General features: G+C 43.0%; 1 protein-coding gene across 5 annotated transcripts in view; it reads left to right on the forward strand.

Annotated features, from left to right (window-relative positions):
• Positions 1-9,729: 9,729 nt before the first annotated feature.
• The window catches only part of LOC111840283 (serine/threonine-protein kinase MRCK beta-like), a 94,157-nt gene continuing 78,357 nt past the window's right edge, over positions 9,730-25,529 (forward strand). For 3 of the 5 annotated variants that reach the window (XM_072702884.1, XM_072702886.1, XM_023804933.2), the window contains exon 1: positions 9,730-10,411. In XM_072702884.1, the coding sequence (XP_072558985.1) occupies positions 10,237-10,411 (175 nt within the window). In that variant the 5' untranslated portion in view covers positions 9,730-10,236. The remainder of the gene's footprint in view (positions 10,412-25,529) is intronic. The other 2 variants (XM_072702885.1, XM_072702887.1) reach the window with 1 other exon arrangement.

The raw sequence follows: 25,529 nt of genomic DNA on the forward strand, positions 1-25,529 counted from the left end.
CGGAACTGCGTTCTGCTGCGTTCTGGCCCACTTCAAGCACTGATTATAATTAATTGAATTTGAAATACAATTGAATCCCCATTTCTCGATTCAGCAATTGCGATTTCAGTTTCCCGAAAGTATTTGAAAGAATAAATAATGCATTTGCTTACTGTCTGTAACAATCGGTGCTAATCTCTTTTTCAGTTTTAAAGTTCGATCAGGGCTAAAAGACGAATTAATTAATGTATGTCGTTAAAATTACCCTGGCATGACATTAATGCGATATATGCATTATAAATACAGACAAAGCATTTTTATAAGTAATGAAGAAAAATATGGAACTTGCAACTTAGAATTTGTAAAAACTGTATGAAGTCCAAGCACACAAAAGACTACTGATTACTATCTCAATCTCTTATGAGATGGCACAATGCGCTTTGCACGTAAACACTGATGACGCTACCTTCGAAAAAGATTGCGCAGGTATGAGCACACGAAATACTATAAATTACCAGTAAGGGTCAGTCCCAAAAAGGCAGCTGGCAGGGGGAAGTGACGTCACAGGCACCCGTCAAGGCAGGTAGCGGCAGCTGCCACTTCTGTCCGTCGCTAGTGGCGCTAAACAGTGACAGGAGCCGTAAATTGAGGACTTGTTTAATCGTTGTATGACTATGCATAATGTTATTGTTGTTGATTGCAAAACTCTTCATTGTCATATTTGAGAAGACAATGATTGTACTGTTTATATTTATTATATTATATTTATTCATTTTACAATGTAATAAAATTTCTTATTACATTGAAACATCTCTAGGTACTATTGTTATTTGGTATGTAAATTATTTAATTTCCTCAACTTCTATAGCTAAGGAAGCTTTATATAAAATTACGTTAAAATTCCTGCATTTAGTTGTACTATTTATAATTATAATATTCACAAAATGATCATTAAGCCGATGTACAGAATCTCTGGTTTAGGCTACTTCCAGAAGTGGCGGGTAGGTGCCTCTCTACTGTATCTGAACGGCACCTGCCACTGGACCTGCCACTAGACCTGCCACGGGACCTGCCACTAGACCTGCCACTACCGGCAGGCACTGTTCCCGAACGGATCCTGTCACTGTTTAGCGCCACTAGCGACGGACAGAAGTGGCAGCTGCCACTAAGAACTGGCAGCTGCCACTTCTTAGTGGCAGCTGCCGCTACCTGTCTTGACGGGTGCCTGTGACGTCACTTCCGTAGCGGTGACAGGTCGAATGACAGCCGATATGTGAAGACACCAGGTCGAGTGACAGGTTCCTATGGCAATGCCGGGTCCCGTGAAATGCGCCGATGGCCGTGCCGGGTCGGTTGCCATGCGCATATAACAGTGAAACATCGAGTGCCATGCTCATGTAGTAGTGACATGTAGAGTGGCAGCTGCCACTGCCATGCACACGTAGCGGTGACATGTCCAGTGCCATGCTCACGTAGCGGTGAGATGTCGAGTGCCATGCGCACGTAGCGGTGACATGTCGAGTGGCAGCTGCCACTGCCATGCGCACGTAGCGGTGACATGTCGAGTGCCATGCGCACGTAGCGGTGACATGTCGAGTGGCAGCTGCCACTGCCATGCGCACGTAGCGGTGAGATGTCGAGTGCCATGCGCACGTAGCGGTGACATGTCGAGTGGCATATGCCCGTGGCACGGAAAGATTTTACTCTTACTGCGTTTCTGTTTGCGTCCTTCGCGGGTAATATTATCGAACATCGGTAACATTAACTCTAAAAGGTCAGTTGCTCCGGAGCTTTGCTCGGTCGCCGGTGGGGCCGGGAGGACATTTTCCACTTTTTTTCCCGCTCCGGCAGTAGCCTGCTTTGAGAGGGTTTTTGTGGTTTTTTGGCCTCCCTAGAGCAACTTCGCTTTAGTTTAGCTAAACGTGGTTCAGCAGGAAGTTAATCTCGGGTAAGTAATTATAAATTTGGTTATTTTAAAAGTTAAATTTAAAGGTTGTTATCGCTGACGCTGCCGGATAATTTATAATAAAGTACCGATTTAACGCAAGTGTTAATTTAGTGTTTTAGAGTACTCGGCACTTTGTTTTAACTATACGTTAATTAGATCAACTAAAAGTTTAAATATTCTCTATTAATATACTGGGCTGGGAGTAAAGGACGGGGACATAGTGAGTTAGGTAATTATGGGGCCAGCTCAGTGTTGTGTTTGCAAGATGTTTGCCCTTCTGGATGCTTGCGTCCAGTCGGACTTCGTCTGCGAGCGATGTGGGTTAGTTGACTCACTCATGGTCCAGGTTCGTGACCTAGAGGAGCGACTGGCTCTCATCCAGCATAGCAATGAGTTAAAGGAGAGAGTTAATACGCCTTCTAGGGAGACTATGTGTACGTCACAAGCGGGGAGGGGGGAGAATGATGAACAGGTAGGTCGAGAGAGCTGGGTGAACGTAGGTCGTAGACGTAGAAAAGGGCGTACACAGTTCACAGAGGCGGCATCACCTGAAGTAACGGTTTCTAACCGCTTTCAGGTGCTTCCAGCTTTAGAGCCGGAAGAGACTGGGGAGGCAGGTGGGCCCTTGGGCACCAAGGAGCCACCTAACCCCAGTAGGAGGGAGGTTGTGGTAGTAGGGGATTCAATTATAAGAGGTGTAGATAGTTATGTGTGCACCCGTGGTAGAGGATCCCGTACGGTGTCTTGCCTGCCTGGTGCCCAGGTAGGGGACCTTCCTGATCGAGTGGACAGGCTTTTGGCCCCAGCCGGGGTGGATCCAGTGGTCGTGGTGCATGTTGGCACCAATGACATAGGAATGGGCAGAAGGGCTGTTCTGCAAGATAAATTTATAGAAGTCGCGGATAAGCTTAGAAGCAGAACATCCACGGTGGTATTCTCTGGAATACTTCCCGTGCCACGTGCAAGTCAGGCAAAATTAGCTGAGATAAGGGGATTAAATGCGTGGCTAAAATGGTGGTGTAGGAAAGAGGGGTTCAGGTTTATGGGGCACTGGAAGACCTTCTGGAACAGGTGGGACCTGTTCAAGCCGGACGGGTTGCATCTGAACCATAGGGGAACCAGTGTATTGGGGAGGCGTATGTGCAGAATAGTTGAGGAATGTTTAAACTAGGGACTGGGGGGGCAGGGAGGTCAGTTAAGAATTTATGTGGGGAGAGACGGAAAGCCCAAATAAATATTAAAAGTAGACACTGTAAAAGGCCTACCATTAGTGGTCTGTATTTGAATGCCAGGAGTATTAGAAACAAAATTAATGACTTAGAGGCTTTAATTTCTTCAGACAATTATGACATTATAGGAATAACTGAAACATGGATGAGTGACAATGATGGTGATGAATATAATATGGATGGTTATACGTTGTTCCGTAGAGACCGGATAGGCAAGAAGGGAGGTGGTGTTGCAGTATACGTAAAAGAAAACTTGCAGGCAAGGGATCTCACTGATAAAAATAAAAATTCAGAAGCTGTATGGATCAAACTTGATGCTAAAGATTCAAATGGCCTAATTGTCTGGGTTTGTTATAGGGCACCTAATGTAGCTGTAGAGGAAAGCAGAATATTATATGATGATATCAGGATTATGAGTAATAAAAATGATGTGGTGGTTATGGGTGATTTTAATTTACCTGGGATACATAAGAACATAAGAACATAAGAAATTTACAAACGAGAGGAGGCCATTCGGCCCATCAAGCTCGTTTGGGGAGAACTTAGCTAATATCTCAGAGTTGTTAAAATCTTATCTAGCTCTGATTTAAAGGAACCCATGGTTTTAGCTTCCACTACAATAGCAGGAAGACTATTCCATACTCTGACTACACGCTGTGTAAAGAAGTGCTTCCTCAAATTTGTTTTAAAATGTTCTCCCGCTAATTTCCACTTATGGCCACGAGTTCTAGTATTTAGACTAATATTGAAATAGTCATTTGGCTGAACAGCATCCAGACCCGTTAGAATCTTATAGACCTGAATCATATCCCCCCTTAGTCTCCTTTGCTCAAGGCTGAACAGATTCAGTTCCGCTAACCTCTCCTCGTAAGACATTCCTCTAAGACCAGGAATCATTCTCGTAGCTCTTCGTTGCACCTTTTCTAAGGCAGCAATGTCCTTCTTGAGGTATGGTGACCAAACCTGCACACAGTATTCTAGGTGGGGTCTTACCAAGGAATTATATAAGTGTAACATCACCTCCCTTGACTTAAACTCCACACATCTAGAGATATAACCCAACATTCTGTTCGCCTTTTTTATTGCTTCCCCACATTGGCGAGAGTGGGACATGGACATACAGTGGGACACAGTCTCTGGCTCTTCTGTAAATGAACTTCAGATGGTGGAATTAGTACAGGATTGTTTTTTTACTCAGTTTGTTAATACTCCTACCAGGGGAGAAGCCCTTCTTGATCTCGTTTTTTGTAATAACCAGGATAGGATTGGAAAATTAGAGGTTTTAGACCCATTGTACGGTAGTGATCATAACATGGTTAAATTCGAGGTTAATTTTAGTGTCCGAAGAGCAAAGTCGAAATTAAAAGTATACAATGTTAGGAAGGCTAACTTTAATGGTATGAGACGGAAATTAGAAACTGTAAACTGGACAGAGTTAAATAGCAAAACAGTTGAAGAGGCATGGGAATTTTTCAAAAGCACATTGTTGCAAGTGCAAGAGGACTTCATACCTGTTTCCAGCAAAACTAAATCTAGGAAACGACAACCAAGGTGGTTTACTAAGGAAATTAAGAATAAAGTCAGGAGGAAAAGGGCTCTGTTCCACAACTGGAAAATAACTAATGATTTCAAAATCAAGCAGGAGTATCTAAGTCTACAGGCAGAGTTAAAAAATGACATTAGGCTATCAAAGAGGGATGTAGAAAGAAAAATTGCATTGGAGGCTAAGCATGACAGTAAAGGTTTCTTCCAATATTTTAACTCCAAGAGAGCACTAAAAGCTGAAATCACTAATTTGCAGGATAGTAAGGGCCTTATAATTGATAACGAAATTGATATGGTAAACGAGTTTAATGATTATTTTTCAAGGGTGTTCACAATAGAGAACACAAGTAGCTTACCACCAATTAATACGAATACAGCATCGTCTATGACCAATATATGTATAACTGAGGTTGATGTGATACTAAGCCTAGCTAAACTCAAAATAAATAAATCGCAGGGGCCTGATGGCATCTTACCTTTAGTCTTGAAAGAGATGAGGGATATTATTAGCCAACCTTTGACTTTAATATTCCAGAAATCGTTATCTGCGGGTGTGGTACCATCAGATTGGAAGCATGCTAATATAACACCCATATTCAAAAAAGGGGATAGAAGTAATCCAGCAAACTATAGGCCAATCAGTTTAACTAGCATTACTGGAAAAATAATGGAAGCTATAATTCAAGTGAAAATGGTAGATTACCTAGATGCCAATAACATTATAAAGGATAGCCAACATGGATTTAGGAGAGGTAGATCCTGCTTAACGAATCTGCTTGAGTTCTTTGAGGAAGCTACAAGTGAAACTGATCACAAAAAGGCCTATGATGTGATTTACTTAGATTTCCAGAAAGCCTTTGATGTTGTCCCCCACAAACGGCTCTTGTTAAAGCTTAAAGCTGCAGGAATTTTAGGAACTGTGCCAGCTTGGATCAAAAACTGGCTAACTGATAGGAAGCAGCGAGTAGTTATTAGAGGCACTATGTCACAGTGGGCCTCCGTTTATAGTGGGGTACCGCAGGGTTCAATTTTAGGACCACTATTGTTCCTAATTTACATTAATGATATTGACACGAATACATACAGTAAACTGGTTAAATTTGCAGACGACACTAAGGTGGGCGGGGTAGCAGATACTAATCTAGCAGCAGAGAGGCTTCAACGGGATCTGGATTTAATTAGCGAATGGGCTGATACTTGGCAGATGGAATTTAACACAGATAAATGTAAGGTAATCCATGCAGGGAGCAGAAATATACAGTACAGATATTTTATGGGTTCCACTGAAATAAAGGTAGCTGATTACGAGAAAGATCTCGGTATGTATGTTGATGCTTCCATGTCCCACTCTCGCCAATGTGGGGAAGCAATAAAAAAGGCGAACAGAATGTTGGGTTATATCTCTAGATGTGTGGAGTTTAAGTCGAGGGAGGTGATGTTACACTTATATAATATCTTGGTAAGACCCCACCTAGAATACTGTGTGCAGGTTTGGTCACCATACCTTAAGAAGGACATTGCTGCCTTAGAAAAGGTGCAACGAAGAGCTACGAGAATGATTCCTGGTCTTAGAGGAATGTCTTACGAGGAGAGGTTAGCGGAACTGAATCTGTTCAGCCTTGAGCAAAGGAGACTAAGGGGGGACATGATCCAGGTCTATAAGATTCTAACGGGTCTGGATGCTGTTCAGCCAAATGACTATTTCAATATTAGTCTGAATACTAAAACTCGTGGCCATAAGTGGAAATTAGCGGGAGAACATTTTAAAACAAATTTGAGGAAGCACTTCTTTACACAGCGTGTAGTCAGAGTATGGAATAGTCTTCCTGCTATTGTAGTGGAAGCTAAAACCATGGGTTCCTTTAAATCAGAGCTAGATAAGATTTTAACAACTCCGAGCTATTAGCTAAGTTCTCCCCAAACGAGCTTGATGGGCCGAATGGCCTCCTCACGTTTGTAAATTTCTTATGTTCTTATATCTGAATAATGTGTTACCAATTGTTTTCTTGGCAACTGTGGTCCCTGCTGCTTTGAGATTATTAACAAGCTCCTCCCATGTGGTTCTGGGGTTAGCCCTCACTGTTCTTAAGATCATTGATGCTGCACAAGACAAGATCCTTGGGGCCCCAGACCGAAGGTGACTGGCAGGTATTTTATCTTTCTTCCATTTGCAAATTATTGCACCAACAGTTGTCACTTTCTCACCAAGCTACTTGCTGATGGCTTTGTGGCCCGTTTCACCTTTGTGAAGGTCAAAAATCTTGTCTCCGATGTCCTTCGATAGCTCTTTGGTATTTTCTATGGTGATAATGTTAAAGATGTAGACAGGATAGTAACCCAAGAATACTATCTAACAAAGTAACTGCATTAAATTTGAATGCTAGCTTGTTATCTACTAATACTTATCTAGTACTACTTGCATTGTGTTAGTGCACATGTACTTGACCTAATTTCTTGCTGGCTTGTAGAGGACCAAATAATTATTTCCCTAGATAAATTACAAATTTATTTGTACCTATTACATAGTGGTTTTTTATTCTTTGTTTTGTTGAAAATCTATCTTCTGGTGTTAAAATAAACCTACCAGTGAAATTATAGACTTCTCATTTTTTATAAATGGATCTAGTTAGGAATTCAACAGGGGTTCAAAAAATTATTTCCCTCACTGTATTGTTTGTTGGGTTCAGATATATCATGCATGGAGCTGAAATATCATTTTCGTTGGTCATAGTACAAACGCAAATTAAGTGATAAACAGAGCAGAAGTATATGAATGATAATAACATAATGTAGACATGACATTTTATGACATGCCATTAAGACAGAGACAAAGACTAAGGTTAACCACCTGATTGTTGGGGTAAGGTTGCGGAAATAGATACAGAAGTTTGGCATTGAAGCAGAATGTGCAATAAATAAAAAGATTTGTGCAATAAATAGTGAATCAATCTTTGGCTGGGAAGGGCTTTAAATAAGTGTTTTTTAAACCTCACTTTTTAAACTTCTAGCTTTGAGGAATAGAACCTTTTATCAGGTGGCATGGGGGCAAAGAGGCTGTGAGGGAGGTCTGCTGGGTCCCTGATGATGCCAGTGGCCTCTGGATGCTGTGGGCATTATAAATGTCCACAGAAGGCAGAGTGTCCTAGCAGGCCTGATCTACGGGAGAGACTGGCGGTCCAAGGCATTGCAGAACCCCAGCCAGCCTGTGGTACAGTTTGTCAGGAGACTCTCAGTGGTGCCTCTGTAGATGGTAGACAGGATGGGAGGTGGCTTTCTCGCCTGTCTCACATGGCACAGGAAGTGAGTTTGTTGCTGGGAATTCTTAGTCAGGGAGGATACATACTGGCCCCATGAGAGATTTCCAGTGAGGGGCACACCCATAAAATTAATGCTGAGCTCTGCTACCAGCACAGCCACTGATGTATAGAGGGTAATCCTCCCGCAGGTTTTTATGCAGTCCACAATCACTTGCTTTGTCTGGTTGACATTTTGCAGCAGAGTGTGGGCCTTGCACCACTCCACCAGCTCTCTCCCCTCCTGTCTGTACACAGACTCATCTCCTCCACTTATGAGGCCCATCATGGAGGTATAGTCATACTTTATGATGTAATTAGAGGTGGTTTTGGCAGAGAAGTCAGAAATGTGAAGAGCAGGGGGTGGAGGCAGCAGCTTTGGGGGGTTCCCATGTAACCATAAGACTGAAGCTACAGAAGAGAGAGTCACAATGAGCACAGAGCAGCAACTGATTCAGTGTACAGACACCGGCATAAAATAGCTATTCTGCTCCAGACTTTAATAGTATGAAGAAAAATAGAGTAATAAGAAGTGTATAGATTAAGGCATGTGCCCATACATTTAAGGTACTCAGTCTTAGGCAATGGTCACTGCTAATATACCTCTGTACAAGTCATCGATGTGCATGCCATTTCTGCCTTTCACATTTCTGCCATTCATACGTATCTAGATACCTGCCCTGGTGAATGCTGTCATTGTCATTTTATTGAGTCTCTGCACATCTCATCCCACCTGTATAGCCTGAACAACGTCACCAATGGCATCAGGAACCCAAAGTCAGGAGGTCAGTCAGGTCACACCCCTCAGAAACAACAGCATTCAAACCTCTCCCTGAACTTTCAGCTACATCCATTCAGCACACACACACACACACACACATGCACACACACACACACACATGCCTGCAGACACGCGCACACACACACACACAAGAAGACAGGAACAGCAGCGTATGCTGGCCATGTGTATTTCCCAGCAGAAAAGAAAAATGTAATGAAAATATATTCAGGAGGCCATTCAACACTGACTACAAATCATTATAACAATAAACTAACTTTTGCTACATAAACTCACCTAGATCTTGCCATTAACACAGTCCAAATACAACACATCCCAGCATCTTTGATTTTCTTTTAGTAAGTAAGTAAGTAAAATTTATTTATTATTTAAACACAGCTATTGCTGACCAAAGTGCTGTACATTTTGTTTATGTTATTGGTCAAACAGGTGGTGGCAATGTCGCCAGCCAGCTGTGTGGATGAGAATGAGACTGTGTGGCACAGCTGGCTGCAGACAGATTGTTTCCTGCCTGGGGAGTCCGTCAGAGTAAAGGAGCACGATCATCAGGGAGGAGGGCTGACTAAGCTGTCATTACTGCGTGGGTGTGTGTGTATTAGAAGGAGCACTTTGCTTGGCTTATAATTACAAATTGTTCCCATAAAGGGTGGAGTGGTGGTTTTTCTTGGTAAATTTGCTCCCAGGATGCCGAGGAGTTCCCTGGCACTGAGGTGCTGATACATCCTGTCATCTGGTTGAACGACTCAGGATATCCTGCCATTTGTCCCTGTATATTTTGGTTATATTACACCCGATGTGTTCTGTCACGCATATTGTGGTTAAATGAGTGATGCCGGCATTTCACAGATGAACCGTAAGGGCCACATTACTATTCGAATCAGACTCCCAAGAGGTCCAATCCCGTTATTCCCGGGAGCCTGTCAATCTCAGAGAGCGCTTCCGGCGCGCTGGGCGGGGCTTCGCGGCCCTGGTCTGCGCTCTTGGCGAGCCGCGGATTGGGCAGCGGCGCGCATTCAGCCATGTTTCAGGGGTCGCGCACACCGTGTACTACGGGTTTACCGGGGAGTGCAGAGTAAGGGGAGCAAGCAGATACGGAAGGACTGGAATTTCCTCTAATTTAAATATCCTTTGGGATCACGGTGGTGTAACCAAGTTGGCCCTGCTCCGAGCTGGTGGAGACAGCGTTTGCAAGCCGTCTGTAAGGCAGTCGACACTGTGCGGAGCCTAGATTTGTTCAGCAGAAATGTTGGCTTTAACTGAAGTGGCCAGAATCCTCTGTGGACAGACCCGGAGACCTCACATCTAAACGACGACCGGACATCGATCGTTTCATTGGGCTGACTCGTCGCCCTTTCCCCCCAGTGTACGAGCAGCAGGTGGGGAACCACAGAAAGCCGGCCCCGGGGGGTTTTGCAGTAGGGCGGATCGCGTCGATCGGCGAGCATGTCAGCCGAGGTGAGGCTGAAGAAGTTGGAGCAGCTGCTGCTGGGCGGTCGCCGAGAAGACGAGACAGCATTGAGTGTCGAGGCGCTGCTGGACGCGCTGCTCTGCCTGTATGATGAGTGCAGCGGCTCGCCGCTCCGGAGGGAGAAACACGTCGCAGACTTCCTGCACTGGGGTGGGTGTTTGGACCCCGAACACCGGCCACTGCCGCCTCCTTCGCCATGCATGACAGTATACCACATTTTTATTGCACACTTTCACACTGATTATTTTTAACGCTGTGATTATAACGCACATTACCCATAAACGATTAAAACAAGTTCCCTGTGTACTACTAAACTTGTTTTGATTTGGTTTTGATTTAGTTTCTTGTTTTGCAATTAGCCATGGGTCTTAATCCGAATATGATCCGCAACTTTGTACCTGTCTGATGAAGAATTATCCGAAGATGTCAACATACGCTGCTTGAAGTCTTAACACACCCACACGCATTTCTGCGCAGGGTGCACCCCGCGGGGTTTTGTTACTGAAATGACGGCTTTAATTGTCTTGGTTATTATGAAACTGGTTTCAGGTTTCAGAGCGCGCACAATGTTTGTCATCCTGTTGTGTAGTGATCCTGCTCCTCCTGGATTCCTCGGCATTATCAGCGGTGAACTTATTAACGTGGCCCTTTTCAGAGAAGCGCACGTTGAAATCGCCCGCAGGCTCGGCATGGTGTGGGGCGGGTTACTCGCAGGGAGGCAGGATACACCTGGACTACCTATATTTTGCGTTTGATGCGCGTTTCTTGGAATGACCATACACCAAGCTAATACAGATTACTTTTCCAAACAGAGTGAAATAAAGGCACATGACGCTAGCATGAGTAAAGTAGTCACTGGCCATTTTTCCTGTTAGATAAGGTCTTGGAAAGAGGCTGGTGGGCTTGGCCTGTTTACTGGAGATGTGTGTTTGTTGAAGGAGGGAAATTCACTCTTGGTATCTGTGACTGGATTCCACATTCCAGGACAGGCTGCCTCTTTCCATGGGAATGATTCTTAATGTCCATCTGGTGGTCCAGAAACTGAGGAACACGCCTGTAGACCAACTGTGGGAATGTTCAGTTGTCCCTCAGAGTCTTGTGACCAAGTATGCTTTCATTGCTTACTGTTTTCAGTGCAATTTGGAGCTGATAGCTGGGTGTTTTATCTTGTGCAGATTAGGGAAGGTCCCTTTTATTAAACACGATTCCAGATGTTACCATAGTTCCACCACCATTCCTGTTGCAGTCTGAATTCCTGCACTGATCGATCGTGTGCCCTGCGATGGGTTGGCACCCCATACTGGGTTGTTTTTTGCCTTGTACCTATAGCCTTTTGGATAGGCTCTAGCCCCCCTGTGACTCCGAATAGGACAAGTGGTTACAGGAAATTGATGGATGTATGTATGTTTGGATGTGAACCATGTTCCTCCTTCTCAGGATGGACACAAACCAGTAAGCAGCGTGTGGCTCAGTGGGCTAAGCCTGTGTGCCTGTAATTAGAGGGTCATCGGTTCAAACCCAGCCTCAGCATGTCTGTGGGTCTTTGAGCAAGGCACTTAACCCCCAGCTCCCTGGGTGCCCCAACAGGTTGCTGCCCTTCATGGACAGCTTACTCTACAAAGAGCAAGTTGAGGGAGGCGTAAAAAGACAATTTCCCCACGGGGATCAATAAAGTATCGATTATTATTATTATTGTTATTAAGTCATTCTCGTCCAGAGTGGTTGTGTGATCAGCTCCCTTATGTTTTTGCTGTCCTGGGGATATGTCCTATAAACAGACTGATTTCCTGCATGCTGGTTCTGATGGGGCCCTGTTCTCTGCTGACCCCTGACCTTATGCTCACCCACTGCTGGGGGACTCCACCAGGGGCCTTTCCTGTTATACAGTAGTATGGAACTGTCTAAAACGACGCATCTTTTAAATGGTGTTCTGTTGTGTTTTCTTTCTAATTCCTCTTTGTGGGCCCTGCAGTTGGGAGCTGCCTTTATATGCTGTGAGCGACTGTTGAAATTCAGGCTGCACCGCAGGATCACATCCTCATTCCCTGTTCTTCTCTCACGCCCCCCTCCTATGTGTGGAAGCCCCAGCCACTGGCCCACTCCCCCCCTCTATTATTATTATTATCATTCATATTCACTAGAAACTTCAGCTTGAACACACAATTAGTACTGAATGAAGTTAACCACTGCAGAGGAGCTCTTGTCTATGTTTTCCCCTCCTTGCTTTTGTTAATTCTATGCAGCTATTTAAGATAGGACAGTTTGCTAGCATTGATATCAGCCCAGGGTTGCCAACTTTGTTCAGCTTGTTGGAGTGAGATTTTCAATTCGAGACAAGTCTGCCCATACATGTACATGCATGTCACAGTTTTATTTCCTTAATAATTGAGATGCACCGATTCCAGTTTTCTTGCTGATTCCGATTACTCTTTTTTTTTTTTTTTTTTGCAAGTGTGATGTGCTGATGCTGATTCTTTCTAAAATCTATATTTGACAGCATGTAAACAAAAATCCAGCTTTTCTTCAATGAAAAATTTTATTTTCATAATAAAAGAAATTGTTTAATTTTACATTTTCCCCAAACTGCGCTAGGTTACAGGATTTTCTGTCACTTAAAGGAGTCTCAAAATAAAGTGCTCTGTGACTGGAAAGAGGTATAAATAACAATTGACTGAAAATGAGTTGCTGTACACCCAACATTATCTGACATAATTTACTTTACCAAACAACAGCAGGTGCAACAGATTTAAATAACAAAACAAATTTTCCAGTGTTTTCCAGTATGTTTAAATTCACCAGACAATATGGCATTGACCTTAGGAACATTTACAAATGAGAGGAGGCCATTCGGCCCATCAAGCTCATTTGGGGAGAACTTAATAGCTCAGAGTTGTTAAAATCTTATCTAGCTCTGATTTAAAGGGACCCAGGGTTATAGCTTGCACTACACTAGCAGGAAGACTATTCCATACTCTAACTACACGCTGTGTAAAGTGCTTCCTCAAATTCATCTTAAAATGTTCTCCCGCTAATTCCCATATATGGTCACGAGTTCTAGTATTTAAACTAATATTGAAATAGTCATTTAGCTGAACAGCATCCAGACCTGTTAGAATCGTATATACCTGAATCATGTCCCCCCCCCCCTTAGTCTCCTTTGCTTGAGGCTAAACAGATTCAGCTCAGCTAACCTCTCCTCGTAAGACATTCCTCTAAGACCAGGAATCATTCTCGTAGCCCTACGTTGCACCTTTTCCAAGGCAGCAATGCCCTTCTTAAGGTATGGTTACCAAACCTGCACACAATATTCTAGGTGGGGTCTTACCAAGGAATTATATAATCGTAGCATCAGAGATGTAACCCAACATTCTATTGGCCTTTTTTTTATTGCTTCCCCACACTGGCGAGGGTGGGACATGGAAGCATCAACATACAGCTACCTTTATTTCAGTGGATCCCATAAAATATCTGTACTGTATATTTCTGCTCCCTGCATGGATTACCTTACATGTTAAATTTCATCTGCCAGGTATCAGCCCAGTCGCTAATTAAATCCAGATCCCATTGTAGCCTCTGTGCTGCTAGTTCAATATCTGCTACACCACCCACCTTGGTGTCATCTGCAAATTTAACCAGTTTACTGTATGTATTGGTGTCAATATCATTAATGTAAATTAGGAACAACAGTGGTCCTAAAATTGAACTCTGCAGTACCCCACTATGAATGCAGGCCCACTGTGACATTGTGCCTCTAATAACTACTCGCTGCTTCCTGTCAGTTAACCAGTTTTCGATCCAAATCCAAGCTGCAACAGTTCCTAAAATCCCTGCAGCTTTGAGTTTACGCAAGAGCAGTTTGTGATCTGAGGGAAAACATCAAAGGCCTTCTGGAAATCTAAGTAGATCACATCGTAGACCTTTTTGCGATCAATTTCTCTTGTAGCTTCCTCAAAGAACTGAAGTAAATTTGTTAAACAGGATCTACCTCTCCTAAATCCATGTTGGCTATCCCTCAGAGTGTTATTTGCATCCAGGTAATCTACCATTTTCACTTGGATTATAGCTTACATTATTTTTTCAGTAATGCAGTAATGTTTTCTCTTTTTTTTCTCTTTTTTACTCTCTTTCTTTAAAATAAAGTCCATAGGTTACATACCTCCAAATAAAACTGAAGTGTACTATACTGTTCCAAATAATACAACCCCAAATTAGAAAAAGTTGGGATAGTGTGGAAAATGTGAATAAAAAAATAAAGCAGTAATTTACAAATTTCCCTTAACTTTTATTTCATTGCAGACAGTATGAACACAAGATAATTCATGTTTTTTTTTTTTTTGTCAACATCATTTGATTTGTAAATAAATATCTATTCTTGCCTTTCAGGCTTGCAACACATTCCAAAAAAAGTTGTGACAGTACAGCATTTACCACTGTAACAACACTTAAAAGACGTTTTGGCATTGAAGAAATCAAGTGACTAAGTGTTGCAGGTGTTAGTTTGTCCCATTCTTCCTGCAAACAACGTTTTAGGTGCGCAACAGTACGGGGTCTTCGTTGACGCATTTTTCGTTTCAAAATGCGCCAAACATTCTCTATAGGAGACAAATCAGGGCTGCAGGCAGGCCAGTCAAGCATCCGCACCCTCTTCTTACGCAGCCATGCCTTTGTTATGCACGCAGTATGTGGTTTGGCATTGTCTTGCTGAAATAAATATGGGCGTCCCTGGAAAAGACGTCGTCTTGAAGGCAGCATTTGTTCCTCCAAAACTGAGATATACTTCTCAGCATTGATGGTGCCATCGCAGAAGTGCAAGTTACCTTTGCCGAAGGCACTGACACAACCCCATACCATGACAGACCCTGGCTTTTGGACTTGTATCTGGTAACAATCTGGATGGTCCTTGTCCTCTTTGGTCCGCAGCACACAGGGTCCATTTCTTCCAAAAAAGATGTGAAAAACCGATTCGTCTGACCACAATACACGTTTCCACTGTACAATGGACCATCCCAGATGCCTCCGAGACCAGAGAAGTCGACGGCGCTTCTGGACACTATTTATGTAGGGCTTCCTTTTGGCACAGTACAGTTTTAGCTGGCATTTCCTAATGTAACTACGTACTGTAGTGCTTGAGAGTGACTTCTTGAAGTAGTCCTGAGCCCACGCAGTTATATCATTGATTGATGAATGACGGTTTTTAATGCAGTGCCGTCTGAGGGCTTGGAGATCACGGCCATTCAGTTTAGGCTTGCGCCCTTGGCCTTTGCGGACGGTAATTTCTCCAGATTCCCTGATTCTTTTCACTATGTTATGCACTGTAGAGGGAGGAATGCCCAAATCTGTTCCTATCTTTCTTTGAGAAATGTTGTTCTTCATCATTTCAAAGATTTTTGTCCGCACTTGGTGGCAAACTGGCGATCCTCTGCCCATCTTTGCTCCTAAAGGAGTAGGCCTTTCCTCGATGCTGCTTTTGTACCGAATCATGATTGCGATCACCTGTTAACATCACCAGTTTCAAATCACATCATTAGTTATTATACCTCATTACTACCCCTGAATTGCCCCCATCCCAACTTTTTTTGGAATGTGTTGCAAGCCTGAATGGTAAGAATGTATATTAATTAATACCAACATCGCATGTTATGCACATGCAATTCTTACATCGCTAGTCAGTTAGATTAAGATATGGCTTTTTCTTGCCTTCGTACTGTACAGACCTTATAGCACAGGTGGTTGAAGTTTCACTAAAACTTTTTCTCTGCCTTAGGAAAAAAAAACTTAGCTAGCTTTGCAATTGTAATGGTTATTCCTTTTCAAGATTATGAAGTATATGTTTAACATTCAGTTTAAAGTGTACCTCCGTTTCACCACGTTTTTGTGGTGGTTCCCACAGTTTACTTTGGTATTTAATGTATTACAAATTGCAAGCTTTGTGTCATCTTTACTCACAGTGAAGAACTTCCGTGCTAACGTCATGTTAGCGTGTGGCTGTGAGTGTGCAGGTGGCTGTGAGGATATCGTCTGTGCCGCTGTTCGTGTGACGTGAGGTGCATCCGTAAAACGTGCCGGTTTGGTATCGGAAATGCATGAGACTGATCGGCTGGTCTCCGGTCCGGGCTGAGCAGGCTGAACATTGCCCATTTTGGTTCCTGGCTGATCAATAGGTGCATCTCTTCTTAATAAAAAACAATAATAAAGATAACTGTAAGCAGTGACAAGCGGGTCCAAAGCTAATGCACAGAAGCAGTGGAGAGGAATGCAGTGAATGGCATAAAATTAGAAGTTCACTAATTATGGGAAATGAAGTACAGACTGTAACTGATGGGCAATGCATTTAAATAGTCAGAAAATAGGAAATACTACTATGATATGATGAGACCTGACATTTTTGACATTACAGTAGAAATGTTCATCAAGGTAGGATAAAGGGAAAAGGGTAGATGAGAAACAGCAGGAAAATGTGGTGACTAGCTTTTGGCTAATTTATTAAAGAATTGCAATTGCTGCAGTGTACAGAGCCTGAAGAATCACTTAAGTTTGATAAATTTCTAAAAGTAAAATGGCAGGAAAATGAAAACAAATTAAAAATATGGACTGAGATGAAGGGAAAGGTGATTACCTTACTTGTCATCAAATATTTAAAGATTAATTTCAGCTGCATTAGCCAAGGTGGGTCTTAGACATATTTAGACAGTGGCCGTAGTGCCCCCCTTTGACCAATCAGCACGAAAGGTGGAGGGTCTGTCTTTGGGCCAGTGATAAATCAGTGGCTCAAATTTTGAGAGGATTGGATGAAGCATGCCAGAGATATAACTGTTTGATTGAAATGGGTATGGAAATGGTTTGGCCAGCAGGTGGAGTCAGCGCTCCATTTTAGAAATGCTATTTAATATTTTCAGGTGTAAATTTACACTTGAGAAAATTATTTTCTCTAGTGTAAATGAAGTCTGATAATGTTGTATGAGGCAAATGCGTGAGAGATGAAAGGAAATTAAAAACATGGACTCAGGTGAAGGGAAAGGTAACAATTCTTTGAAGGTTTTATGAGAAAGAAGGATATTTCAGCTGAATTTGCTAAGATGGGTCTTAGACGTATTTGGACAGTGGCTGTAGCGCCCCCTTTTGACCGATCTGCACCAAACTTGGAGGGTCTGTCTTTGGTCCAGTGCTACAATAGTGGGTCAAACTTGGTGATGATTGGACGAAGTATACCTCAGATTTAGCTGTTTGATTGAAATGAGCATGGAAATGGTGCAGGTTTGGTGTAGTTGGTGGCCATAGCATACAGGTAAGTCAAGTTATTTTTATAAATTATCCATAAGGCCAGTGTCCTGATTGATATACTACCAGAATGACCTACTTCGGCTGGACATTGTAGTAGTTATAGCAATATGTTATGTATTAAGTTTTTAAATATCACAAGGGAATGCAAATGACTATCATTAGGCATTGCATATATCTTGATTTGGCATGACTCACAGAACTTGCAGTACAAAATATTTTAACCAGCACTGGATCAAAAATGAGAACAATGTAAGTTGAACTGATTTTCCAGGTTAATTGAGACATGTTATATTGCTGTAGCGCCCCCAGTGTAGGGCCAGTACTGGGCCCTTCCCCAGTACTGTCCTACAGGATATATTCAAGTTTGGTGATGATTGGCTGAGGCACGCCTGAGATATAACTGTCTGATTGAAATGGGTGTGGCACCAGTATGGTTTGGGTGTGGCTGGTGGCCATACCTCATGGAAAGTTTAGGATTTTTTGAATAATTTTATATATGGACTTTCTCTTGATTTTAATGATATCAGATTTATGTAGGTTAGGCAATAATCCTAGGAGGTTAAAGAAAAGTACTGTTTTCACATCTATATAAATCATGCAAAAACGCAAAGATGGAGAACCAAGTTCTACATGTTATTTGATGTAGCATGTCATACTGAATTGGCCTGGCAATAAATTTCAACTGTACGCTTGACAGTTCTGGAGAAATTAGCAGAAATGCACTGTAGCGCCCCCATATGGCAGACTGAGGTGTCCTTTTCAGGGTGGGCTCAAGGTCAGAGGACAAATGTACAACCGAAATTTGGTTTGGATTGGTCATTGTTTAGCCGGTCAAATGGCTGCTTGATTTTAATTGGCTAATGGTGGCCAGGATTTTACAACTAATGACTGTCATGATACATGTCTGACCTCAGGCTTGGACGTAGTACATATCTGCCAAATTTGAATTAGATTGGTCAAGGCAGTCAGGAGATATAGGCAGTTTTTAGTTGTAGCGCCCCCTATTGACGAATTGGGGCCAGCTTTGTAGGCAGTCCCCACAATGGGGTTGGGAGGTAGGATTTGAATTTTGGTTAAGGTCGGCTAAAGCAGGGCCAAGTTATAGCAGTCAGACTGAAACTGGCCAAATTTAGGTGGAGTTTGGGCGTGGCTGATGGCCGTATGATACAGAAATTTTAGGATTTTTTTTATAAGTCTTGATCAGCTCAGAGAACTGATTGGTTTGACACCTCATATGTCTGATTTGGTCAGACGGGGTAGGACTTGAAGGCAGAAGTAGGATTTGCAAATTAGCAAAAAATCTAAGTAAGCGAAGCTTCATAGTCCAAATGGCAAGTTGGTAGGGCAAGGCTGTCTGTATCAGCAGAAAAAAGAATTTCAATTGTAGGATTAATAGGACAGGAGATATCGACTGAAACGTGTTGGGGGGTGCTAGAGCGCCCCCATCTGGCTGACAGACTTGGGTCGGAGAATCTGAGTAGTGGGTAAGAATTGACATCTTCGGGCCAAATTTGGTCTTTATAGCACTTACAGTTTTGGCTGGCCATTCAGTTTTAGAGCAGGAAAAAAAATAAAATAAAAAATAATAATCCTAAGAAAAACAATAAAGGTCCAATGCATTTCATGCTTTAGACCCTTAATAAATAATAGTCTGTAGGGTTTGCAAACTACCCCAAAGTTTTTGATATACCTATTTTTATGTTTATGATGGGATAATATAGATTTGCCGTAAGACTTCTTGCTTGAGAACCTGAAAGTGAGAGTGTCACACCAGTTGTGTGTGAGTTGTCAACCATGTCAGTGCTCGTATAAATAAAGTTTTTTTTAAATTTAGCAGTTTAGCAAGCAGGATGTTAGTCTGGGTGCTTTATTGTGCCAACACTTTTATTTTGCCAAGTGGAGCTTCGGATTAAACTCCTCTTGTTACTTGAGGTATACTCTTTATTCACCATTTCAGATTATTGCGCCACAAAGCCGGAGCTCACAGGGGAAGTTAACTGAGGTAGAAGAGATAGAGAGAGGAAGAGAGGAGGGAGAGAAAGAGGAGAGAGAGAAGAAGAAGGAAAATAAATAAATACACAAAAAATTTATTAAAAAAAAAGGGGGGGGGGGTCAGACAGAGAGAGACAGGGAAAGAAAAATAATACATGACAACTGAAGAAAAAGTAGAGCAAAAAGGAAAGAGTAACAAAAGGACAGCTTCTGCATCTTACTGCTGGACATTGTGTCATGTGCTGGGCTTTTAGAGACTAAGTCGACCGGTTTTGAGACCAATACTGCACTACTTTGAATCAATTGGGCTATTACTGTGGGCAGTTGTACTGTGCACTGTGGGCAGTAATGCTGCACTTTTCCTGCCCACTTTGTACCAACACAGTGCATGTCACTTTCACCTTTGTTTGCAAGGTTAGTTTGTTTTTGGTTTGGTAATTAACATTTAATGCTTTTTCTCTTTAAGGAACATCCTTCCACTATATTACTGTTTGTTACATGTTCTCTGTCCTCTTATAGTCTTATATACCAGTTCATGAGTTTGAGTTACAAATTTGCCTTTAATATGCCAGTAGATAAGTTAATGTGTATGTTAAATTTATGTTTGGTTAGCAGACACTTCCATGCAAAGCAATTTACAGAAATCGCATTAGTATTATTATTATTATTTTATTATTATTATAATTATTATTATTATTATTATTAATACTTTATCTTTCCTGATTAGAGAGATGACCATGAGAGCATAATGTAGAGTTCATAAGGAATTCAAACATAAAATATGAATTGTCCATGTGCCCCATCTATTTTTCTGGTCACAAGCTGCTACTGCACTGTTTTATAGTCCATTGTGTGAAATGCTGCCCACCCAAAATTTGTAATTGCTCCCCAAACCTCAGCAGTCTAGGTCGAGGCCTGGACAGGAAATCTGTATGGTTTTAAAACTGATCTGCTGTCACAGGCACTTCTGTATGTAAGGCGATAACTCAAAAAAAATTTGATGTTTGATGATGGCATTGTAGGGGCGACATGGTGGTGCAGTGGTTAGCACTGTTGCCTCACACCTCTGGGACCTGGGTTTAAGTCTCCGCCTGGGTTACATGTGTGCGGAGTTTGCATGTTCTTCCCGTGTCGTCGTGGGGTTTCCTCCGGGTACTCCGGTTTCCCCCCACAGTCCAAAAACATGCTGAGGCTAATTGGCGTTACTAAATTGCCCATAGGTGTGCATGTGTGAGTGAATGGTGTATGAGTGTGCCCTGTGATGGGCTGTCCCCCTGTCCAGGGTTGTTCCCTGCCTTGTGCCCATTGCCTCTGGGATAGGCTCCGGACCCCCCGCGACCCAGTAGGATAAGCGGGTTGGATAATGGATGGATGATGGCATTGTATGGGTGAGGAACTAAACCTGAGTAAATTCTGAGACCAGTGGGTTGGATAATGGATGGATGATGGCATTGTATGGGTGAGGAACTAAACCTGAGTAAATTTTGAGACCGTCGTTCGTCGTTGGCGTCCTCAGTCTCGGAAGACTATGGAATTCTGCGTCCGGATAGGTTACTCCATGGCTTGATTGCAGCGTCTTTGGTGACTGTAGAGCCCAATTCTGGATGTACAGCTCCTGGTGCAGTTTTGGCAGATGAAGACGGTGTCTGGTTTCACTGAGGATTTCTCCACATTTTTTCTGCGTTTTCTCCTCTCTGCCCACTGTAGGTGTCGCTTTTGTTCGTAGCTGTTTACACCCGCCTTGACGGTTCACCTCCACCCACTGCGATCTGCTGCTGCAGCTTCCCATGTTGTGGGGCTGATGTCGCAGGCTTCCATGTCACACTTGCAGACGTCTTTATAGCGCAGTGCTGGCCTCCCCACTGGTCTGACGCCAGAGTCCAGTTCTCCGTAGAGGATGTCTTTGGGGAGCCGTCCATCGTCCATGCGATGAACATGGCCGAGCCAGCGAAGGCAGCGCTGAGTGAGCAGAGCATACATGCTGAGGATGCCAGACTTTTCCAGGACAACCATGTTGGAAATGTGGTCCTGCCATGTGATCCCCAGTATCCTTCGCAGGCAGCGGAGATGGAACGTATTGAGCCTGTGTTCATGGCGGGCGTACAGGGTCCATGTCTCGCTGGCGTACAAGAGGATGCTGAGGACACAAGCCTGGTAAATACGGATTTTGGTGTTGATGGTCAGCATGGTGTTCTCCCACACCCGTTTGGTGAGGCGTGCCATTGTTCCAGCGGCCTTGCCGATCCGCTTGTCGATTTCAGTATCAAGTGATAGGTTGCTGCAAATGGTGGAACCCAGATAGATGAACTCCTCCACTACCTCCAGAGTGTGGTCACCAATGCAGATGCTGGGGGTGCTGCTGACATCCTGACTCATAATGTTGGTCTTCTTGAGGCTGATGGTAAGGCCGAAAGCACTGCTAGCATGAGCGAAGCGGTTAATGAGTCGCTGGAGGGCTTCCTCAGTGTGGGTTGCTAGCGCGGCGTCATCGGCGAACAGCAATTCCCGCAGGAGTATGTGACGCACCTTGGTCTTGGCACGCAGACGGGCTAGATTGAAAAGCTTCCCGTCTGTTCTTGTGTGGAGGTAGACGCCGTCGAAGCAGGAGTCGAAAGCGTAAGAGAATAGTAAAGAGAAGAAAATGCCGAAGAGTGTGGGAGCAAGGACGCAGCCCTGTTTTACCCCGTTGTTAATTGGGAAGGGGTCTGATGAAGAGCCGTTGTACTTTATTGTGCTCTGCATGCCCTCGTGAAAAGATGTGATCATCTTGAGTAGCTTCGGGGGGCATCCAATCTTGGAGAGCAGTACGAAGAGCCCCTTTCTGCTGACAAGGTCAAAGGCTTTGGTCAGGTCGATAAATGCGACGTAAAGCGGCTGATGCTGCTCTCGGCACTTCTCCTGCAGTTGTCGCATTGTGAAAATTATGTCCGCTGTCGATCTCCCAGCTCTAAAGCCACATTGTGACTCTGGGTAAACTCGCGCGGCGAGCATTTGAAGCCTGTTGAGAACCACTCTGGCGAAAGCCTTTCCAGCGATGCTCAGGAGAGAAATGCCCCTGTAGTTGTTACAGTTGCTGCGGTCGCCTTTGTTTTTATAAATGGTGACGATGTTGGCGTCGCGCATGTCCTGAGGGATGGTGCCCTCGTTCCAGCATTGACAGAGCAGTTCATGCAGACGGGTGAGCAAAGTGGTAGACTTTCCGGCCTTGTACACCTCGGAGGGTATGCCGTCTTTGCCTGGAGCTTTTCCGGAGACTAGGGAGTCTATGGCTTTGCTGAGCTCCTCTGGGGTAGGTAAGGCATCAAGCTCCATTAAGACTGGCAGGGCCTGGATGTGCTGCAGAGCATCTTCGGTGACGACAGTGGGTTGGATAATGGATGGATGATGGCATTGTATGGGTGAGGAACTAAACCTGAGTAAATTCTGAGACCAGTTGCCCTAAAGTTGAAGCAGCGCTGCATACAGTCATTGACAAAAGTCTTGTCACATAAGGACATAGTAACTTAAAAAGGCATATAACTTTATTTCTAATCAATCAATTGGTACAATGAATGGATCAATTTAATGCCAAGGGCGTTCACATTAATAACTGGGTGCAAAATGAAACAGTCAAAAAGTGTCCTGATGTTCACAGCTTGTTAAAGTCCATAACACCTGTTTTTGCAAGGACAAAAGTCTTGTCATGTCTTTTAATGATTCAAACAATCACAGATTAGAGGTTCACCTGTGACAAATATTGTAATTAACATAATCTCAGGTGTGTATAAAAAGATCCCCAGCAAACCAGACCTTCACTTAAAGTGCAACCTGACTTCTGACAACATGCCAAAGATTCAGCCACAGACCAAGTCTGCTGCTGAGGTGGCAGACGTCATTAATGTATCCAAACATCAAGTGGAGAGGATTAAAAAAAGATATGAAGAAACTGGTGATGTTCATGACAAGCCCAGGTCAGGCAGACCCCGTAAGACAACTCTTTGAGAGGACCATTTGTTGCTTCGAAAGTCCAGGGCCAACCCTTTTTCGACTGCAGCAGAGCTACATCAGAACTGATCACCAGAAACCGCTGTGTCTACAAGAACAGTTTCTCGAATTCTCGCACGCAGTGGTCTCCATGGCCAAATTAGTGCTCAGAAACCAGCATTAACAAGAACACAACAAAAAAAGCATGTTGAATTTGCCAAGGCCCACAGCTTGCAGCAAAGATGGACAGAGGCAAAGTGGCAGAAGGTTGATTTTTCTGACGAATCATCCATTGAACTACATACCAAATGCCGCAAATACTGCAGGAGACCTGTTGGAACCCGCATGAACTCAAAATTCACCCAGAAAACAGTCAAGTTTGGTGGAGGAAAAATCATGGTTTGGGGTTACATCCATGGGGGTGTTCGAGAGATCTGCAGAGTAGATGGAAACATCAACAGCCTGAAGTATCAAGATATTCTTGCTGCCCATTACATTCCAAACCATAAGAGAGGGCAAATTCTGCAGCAGGATGGTGCTCCTTCTCATACTTCAGCCTCCACATTGAAGTTCCTGAAACTGAAGAGGATCAAGGTGCTCCAGGATTGGCCAGCCCAGTCACCAGACATGAACATTATTCAGCATGTCTGGGGTAAGATGAAGGAGGAGGCTTGGAAGACGAAACCAAAGAATCTAGACGAACCCTGGGAGTCCTGCAAAACTGCTTTCTTTGCCATTCCAGATGACTTCATCAACAAGTTATTTCAGTCATTGCCAAGACGTATGGATGTGGTCCTCCAAGCTCATGGGAGTCATACACATTATTTTTTTTTTTCCAAGGCACCATGGCTTTATGTTCTGATGTTATTGTAGCATGTTTGTGTATTCTAAATGAAGTATATGTATAATTTCTACATTTTTTTTGTATATGACAAGACTTTTGTCCAGGCAAAAGTTGACCTTTCTGTCCTAATTCCATGACAAAACTCAATGAATGATGCAAAGCTTTATTTTGGTATAGTAAGCATAATCTAGAGGGCTTTGCCTTTTCTTATAAGCCATTTCTGATTCCAACTGATTAACTACAGGTCAAGTTATTATTTGTTGTTCCTACAACTTGGTTAAGCGACAAGACTTTTGTCAGGCACTGTAGTGATGTCGATGTCAAAAAAAGGGCAGTTTTGACACTTGATACTGTTAAGACAATAACTCAAATAGTTTTTGACAAACTTTGCAAAGGCATTGTATTGGTATTGAACTAGAAATAACAAAACACACTACCAACAAAATGTACAGAGCCCCATTCATTACTTAATGATAAAAATGATATGGCCACGTTGTAATATGTCGTGGGAATGAATTACAGTAGTCCCTCTGTATCTGCTGTTTCAGTTATCCATGGTTTACCTTGGTCAGAAAAAAAATGTGAAATGTGTAACTGTTTTTCATAGTTCCCTCGTCCTTTGATGGGTATATAAAAGCAGGATTTGCATTACTCCTTTACCTCTTGATGCATGATATTTTTTCATTGCTCCATCATCTCTTGAGAATTACACTAAAACATTAGAATCCCTTTCATTTACTTTGTTTTGGCTATCCATGGTAGGTCTTTGAACATATCACCTGTGGATACCGAGGGACTACTGTAGTAAAAGGTGGCTGCACTAAACAAAATATTTATCGTTATGTCATGATTGTGGATGTGTAGTTATCCTGAAGTTAGAATAGCTTAAGATTTTAGGAGGTTAGGAAGCTTGTCTAATACATATTTCCTGCCTTACGTTAGGATAAAAATAATAACTGCTATACTAAAGTTAGGAGAGCTTATTTAGGATTTTGGGAAGCTAGGATTTATACAACCCCAGCACAGAAACAGATGAAATGCAGTTATAAATTAGATCGATCTGACTTAGTTTGCAATGTAACCATGTTAAGTTTTGTTTAGAGCCCACCTACTGAGTCTGAGGTGGCTTTGTAACTGTTTGCATAGAGGCTTTTCGACATGCTTAGCCTTTCCATGCTCGTCTGCAAA

The sequence above is a fragment of the Paramormyrops kingsleyae genome, chromosome 19 (assembly GCF_048594095.1).
Source record: "Paramormyrops kingsleyae isolate MSU_618 chromosome 19, PKINGS_0.4, whole genome shotgun sequence".
Taxonomy (NCBI): Eukaryota; Metazoa; Chordata; class Actinopteri; order Osteoglossiformes; family Mormyridae; genus Paramormyrops; species Paramormyrops kingsleyae.